We start from the raw sequence: 5490 nt of genomic DNA, 5'->3' as shown, positions 1-5490 counted from the left end.
GACACTATTGAGGTTGCTATGTTTTACGCTAGGCGGTGTTGATGGCGTTAATTTCAAGCGGTCTGTTTGAAATGTAACGGACAGAGGCACGTGGAGCGCAGGGAAAAATTGAGGGAAAAAAGATTAACTCTTTCCGGGCCACAGCATATCCAGCGAAGGAATTTCAGTGTAAAACTTACTTTATTGTAAGTCTTAGTGGTCAAATATGATACTTTTGTAGAGAAAGAATTTTCTCCGCCTCTGGGAAATTGGAAAGCTCATGGGTACTCTCGTCCCCAAAAGAACGAAAAGGATACAAACTTCAATTTTCTAAAAACCAATAAGATCAATTTTGTGAACTATTTTTGCGTGTCAAATGACTCCTTTACATTTACAATGTTGATCACTAAAACAAGAAGAATTATTGACCAGTATCTTCTGAGAGTCTGCAATACATTGGCACAAATTTCGCTCCCGCTTGGAATTTTGCTACAAGGTTGGTATCAAAAAGCAAATGGCGGGCATTGGCGGGATAACCTTAAGGATTGCCTCCACATTGCAAAGATTTATTGACATAAATGTTTCAATATTGAAGAAAATTGTCCAGTGTGTAGGCAAATATTGAAATATTTGTTTCAATATGGAACATTTTATTCAATATTTTATTTCATTATTTTGAATGGCTACAAACTAGGCCAAATCATTTCAATAAAAAATTTCAAAGTTACATTGAAATAAAATTTCAAAGAAATTCTAAATATCAAATTGATTTGATATTCCTTTCAATATTTTTTAATGGTCAGGAATCTTCGTCCTTCAGAACATCACAGAACTGCTGGATTTTCCTTGTTCATGAATGAAAACAAATCCAAGATCAAAATCCAAGTGAAGACACATCTCTCCTGCTTCCTCCAGAAAATCCCAGATTCTTGGAATTTGGTTATATATTTTGTTCAATCTCCTCAAGAACCCAACTTGGTCAGCACTAATCACCTGCTTCCTCCAGAAAATCTCAGAACTTCTAGGATTTTCTTGAATATTATGCCCAAAACACTTCAGATACATTCTGTGGTCAGAGGATTTCTGGAGCTTCCTCCAGGAAATCCCAGATCTTCTGGGATTTTCTTGTTCATTATGCTCAAAGCACTTCAGATACATTCTGTGGTCAGAGGATTCCTGGAGCTTCCTCCAGGAAATCCCAGATCTTCTGGGATTTTCTTATTCATTATGCCCAAAACACTTCAGATACATTCTGTGGTCAGAGGATTCCTGGAGCTTCCTCCAGGAAATCCCAGATCTTCTTGGACTTTTTTGAAAATTATGTGAAAAACCAGTCAAATACTTTCTATGGTCAGAGGATTCCTGGAGCTTCCTCCAGGAATCCCAGATCTTTTGGGACTTTTTTGAAAATTATGTGAAAAACCAGTCAAATACTTTCTATGGTCAGAGGATTCCTGGAGCTTCCTCCAGGAAATCCCACTTCATATAAGGATAATTTTATGATACGAATTGGAATCCTACAGAGGAAACGAAGGCTTGTGGTTGTAGCCACACGGTATGATACGAAGCATGATCCTGAAAGTCTGTGAGAATTCAAGTTATTAATTCAATTTGGCTTTTGTTTTTAATCTGTGTTTTTGACATAATATACAAGAAAATCCCAGAAGATCTGGGATTTCTGGAGGAAGCTCCAGGGATCCTCTGACCAACTTGGTTATTTTTGGGTGTTCTTGACAAAATACGGAAGAAATCCCAGAAGATATGTGAATCCTTGACTAGACTGGTGTTTTTAATATTGAAGCTTTAATATTGAAGTCAATTTGTGCAGTGTGTAGGAAATTATTGAAATATTGGTTTCAATATTCGCTTCAACATTGAAATTACTTTTCAATGTCACTTTGAAATGCTATTATTTTAATAATTTGTCTTAATGTGTAGACAGCTTTATGCCCTAGGCATACTTACGACTAAAGTCCAGAGACGACTAAGCTACAGTTCATAGCCAAGTCAGTTCCTGACACATTACAAATGAGGATTAGCGGGATTAGCATTCACTGGTATCCGCAAAACACAACTTTCCTGGGTTTTTATGCAGATATTTCTACTGAAATGCACTAATACTCCTCTGAAAATGAAACTATTTGAAATATCATGTCTCAGTACAGGTGCAATAATTATAGTTGATTACAATTATTTGTGAGGTGGTAGCTAACTCGCGACTTAAGCCAATTTTGGAGATTCTAGTGAATAATTCTTGTTGTTATACGTGAATTGTGAAGTCTTTTGAAAGTAGTTTAATTTTCAAAAGACACTAGGGTAAAGTGTATAATTTGGAATTAGTGTTACAAGTTGGACAATTCGCCGGTACAAGTTGGACATGGCTTTTTTCTTGATAAATACAGTACAAAATTTGTTTTTAAGCACAAGGAACCAAATTATAAAACTAAAGCATTAAAAATATACAAATAAAAATGAAGTACTAAATTTATCAAGACGAAAAGCCCTGTCCAAATTGTACCATTGTCCAACTTGTACCACTGTCCAACTTGTACCACTTTACCCTAGTGCATTTCAATAGAAATATTTGCATAAAAACCCACGAAAGTTATGTTTTGTGAGTGCCAGAAAATGTTAAGCCTCGTTTATAGTGTGTCAGGAACTGACTTGGCTATGAACGAGCTAAGTCGTCTCTGGACTTTAGTCGTAAGTGTGTCCAGGACATTACATTTGACCTCTAGATTTTTGGGGACGAGAGTACCCATAAAGTTTGAACAAGTTTTTTGAAAATTTATGAAAAAATTGGTTTTTCGTATTTATGCAATCTGGAATTGTTAGTTATACTTATTGGCCCCGAGAGGTTTTTCCTTATTCTGGTCTAGAAATATCAAAAAAGTTAGAATATCTGCAAGGAAGCAGAAAATCGAAAATTCACGAATTTTGACTAAAAATATCTATGCTCAGGAGTTAATTAGGATCCTGCAAAATATATCCTAGATTTGGACATCCTTATAGTTTGGAATTATCCAGAAGAATCGGATTTTTATAGATTCTAGATAGTCTAAAAAATTCTTTTTTCCATGGGTACCCAGAGTCCCAAAGGAGACAAAAGAGTTAATAGATTAATTCAGTTCTTTATTTTCACATGGTGGACTGGTACCACTATCACAATTGCGTCTCTCTCTCCTCTCCCGAGCTCGGCGATTCTGGAACCAGATTTTCACACGAACACAGGAAAGATTCAATTTCTGGGCGAGATTGTTGGCATCCTCGGAGCTCAGGTAAGTGGAAACTCTGTAGGCTTCTTCCAGGGCTGCTAACTGTTCTACAGTGAAGGGAACACGGGGGAGTCTTCCAGGAGTCCTCTTTACTGGTCCCAATCGCAGAGGTCCTACAAAAGTAACAGAAAAAGCTCTGAAATCCTGCTCCTTGGAAAATCCTGCTCTGCCTGTTCCCCTTTTGCACAATTCTCTTACTTGGCAGTTTTGGGGGATGGTATCTCGTGTACTGGAGCCAATTGAGGTGAGGAGTATGGCTATGTAAGTCAACAGATTTCTCCGGATGGTATTGTGAAGAACATCCTTGCCATTGATCAATAAAAGACACTTCCTGAATCTCATGCCTCCTCCTGACATTCTCTCCAGCTCTGTTGAGAATGTGATCGATACTAAAATCACTCTGTTTAACGCACAAATTTTTCTTTTCCATCACAACACTTAATAAATTCAACATCCTTCGCTGAGGATTCGTACAGAACTGGTGAAAATCTCTGGATAAACTAATCATAAACTGACCTGATCCCTCTTATTTATAGAGCAAGAGATTAGCACCACTTAAGTCCACAATCCTTCGGTAGATGAGATGAAAAGGAAGATGGAATGAGGCATTAAATCTGGGCGGATCTTTATCTCTCTCTCCTGCAATATTCCTCTAACCCTGTAACATTCGTATAAATGGACGATTGTATGCGTTTTCTGAAGAGGTATCTATTTCAACATTGGAGGGATGATCCTCTACTCGTCCTGTTGAAAAGTGTGTCTTGTTTACCCTTGTTTATATGATTACCAATCACCAACTGTTTTCCCAATCCCATTGAAATCATGCTAAATTGTGGCAATAAGGGGTGAAAATTTTTACCAGAAGAACATTATACGAGCATAAATTGATTGGGAATGATAGCCATAATCAGAGTTTTGCCTAAAATATTCAGGACGAAATTGCAGGACCATCCCCAGAAGGGTATCAATTACAGGAGTGAAGAAAATGAATTACAATATGAAAGGAAAATTAATTTATTTTGTAACAATAGTTGAGTATCAAATTTCTTGCAACATTGGACTACCGGATGGTCCTTTTTTGGCTATAACCACAAAAAAAAGTCTGCCTGATTTGCCTGCGAAAAAGGAAGAAAAGTAATCTCTCAGCGGGTGATAAAGATTATCCGGAAGATGATTCTTCCTTTTGCAGTACAAGAAATGAACAATTCCATCGAGATCTTATTGCGGCAAATCCTTGGGCAAATCTTATAGGATTGTCTCTATTATTGGGCTATTTTGTTCATCCAAAAAGCCGGTTTTGGCGCATCTTTTGATATTGATCCATTGGAGGAATCTCTTGGCCAATTTTGAAATTCTCACAAACCATAATTCCGCAATTTAAAGTCCTGGAACACTGTGTAACCATCTTCATTTTCCCAGCACATGCGACGATGATGAATTTATTTCCAGTTTGTCGAGAGGACACTCTTCAAATTGGAGACAAGATCCTTATCAGCCACAAATTGGTGAAGTGTCTCTTTATGGTTTTATTTTGCAACAATTTAATGCAGGACACAAAAGAAGAATGTGATCCTTATCGCTGTCTTTTTGGTACTTCTACCGGCGACAACATGGGAATCAGTTAGGGTTTTCTCGCATTTCACCGTAGACTAGTCAGGATCGTCAGGATGTTAAAGTGAAATGAGGATATTAGATGTCGATCTCACTTTATGCCTTTCATAAGCAACTTTCTAATTGGGGGATTTTAGTTGTCTCATTGGATAGGAAGCTATTGTCCTTGCTACAGAAGATTTTCTCTTGAAGAAGCAGTTGTTAATGGTAAGATTGACCGCAGCTGGAGATTTGATTTTTAGGACGTATTACAAGTTTACAAGGAATTTAATGCATTTTATAGGGACCTTAGGGGGAAGTGGGGCCCCTCTTAAATTGAGATTTTTCTCCTATGTGTAAGTGGAACTGAGCCATATCATAATGTAATTTAGCTTTTCAATCTGTTTGTTCATCTAAATTATATCACAATAAGGCTCAATTTTATTTAAAAATATGTGAAAAATACCAATTTCAAAGGTGCCCCACTTCCCCTATATACAAAATGAAAAGCCAAATGGAGTAAATATGTAGGGGAAGTGGGGCAGCTTTGCAGTTGGGATTTTTCTCCTATGTTTAATTGAAACTGAGAAATATCATTATGTAATTTAGCTTCTCAATCTGCTAAATTATATCATGGTAAGGCTCA

General features: G+C 37.0%; 1 protein-coding gene across 1 annotated transcript; it reads right to left on the bottom strand.

Annotated features, from left to right (window-relative positions):
* Positions 1-3098: 3098 nt before the first annotated feature.
* LOC129809597 (homeobox protein MSH-D-like) lies at positions 3099-3732 on the bottom strand. Its single transcript, XM_055859553.1, has 2 exons — positions 3453-3732; positions 3099-3367 (listed from the first exon to the last, which is right to left on the bottom strand). The coding sequence occupies exons 1-2, from the start codon at positions 3706-3708 to the stop codon at positions 3099-3101; spliced, it is 525 nt and encodes a 174-aa protein (XP_055715528.1). The 5' UTR covers positions 3709-3732.
* Between the last annotated feature and the right edge of the window lie 1758 nt (positions 3733-5490).

Source organism: Phlebotomus papatasi, chromosome 1 (assembly GCF_024763615.1).
Source record: "Phlebotomus papatasi isolate M1 chromosome 1, Ppap_2.1, whole genome shotgun sequence".
Taxonomy (NCBI): Eukaryota; Metazoa; Arthropoda; class Insecta; order Diptera; family Psychodidae; genus Phlebotomus; species Phlebotomus papatasi.
Note: the sequence above shows the minus strand (reverse complement) of the source record. Positions and strands in the feature narration are given on the sequence as shown.

What these genes read in the sequence shown, in the direction of transcription:
- LOC129809597 (XM_055859553.1), bottom strand. Translation starts at nt 3,708, where the DNA reads ATGTTGAATTTATTAAGTGTTGTGATGGAAAAGAAAAATTTGTGCGTT. An exon ending in CCATCCCCCAAAACTGCCAA is followed by an intron (nt 3,368 to 3,452) that starts GTAAGAGAATTG and finishes TTACTTTTGTAG; the next exon opens with GACCTCTGCGATTGGGACCA.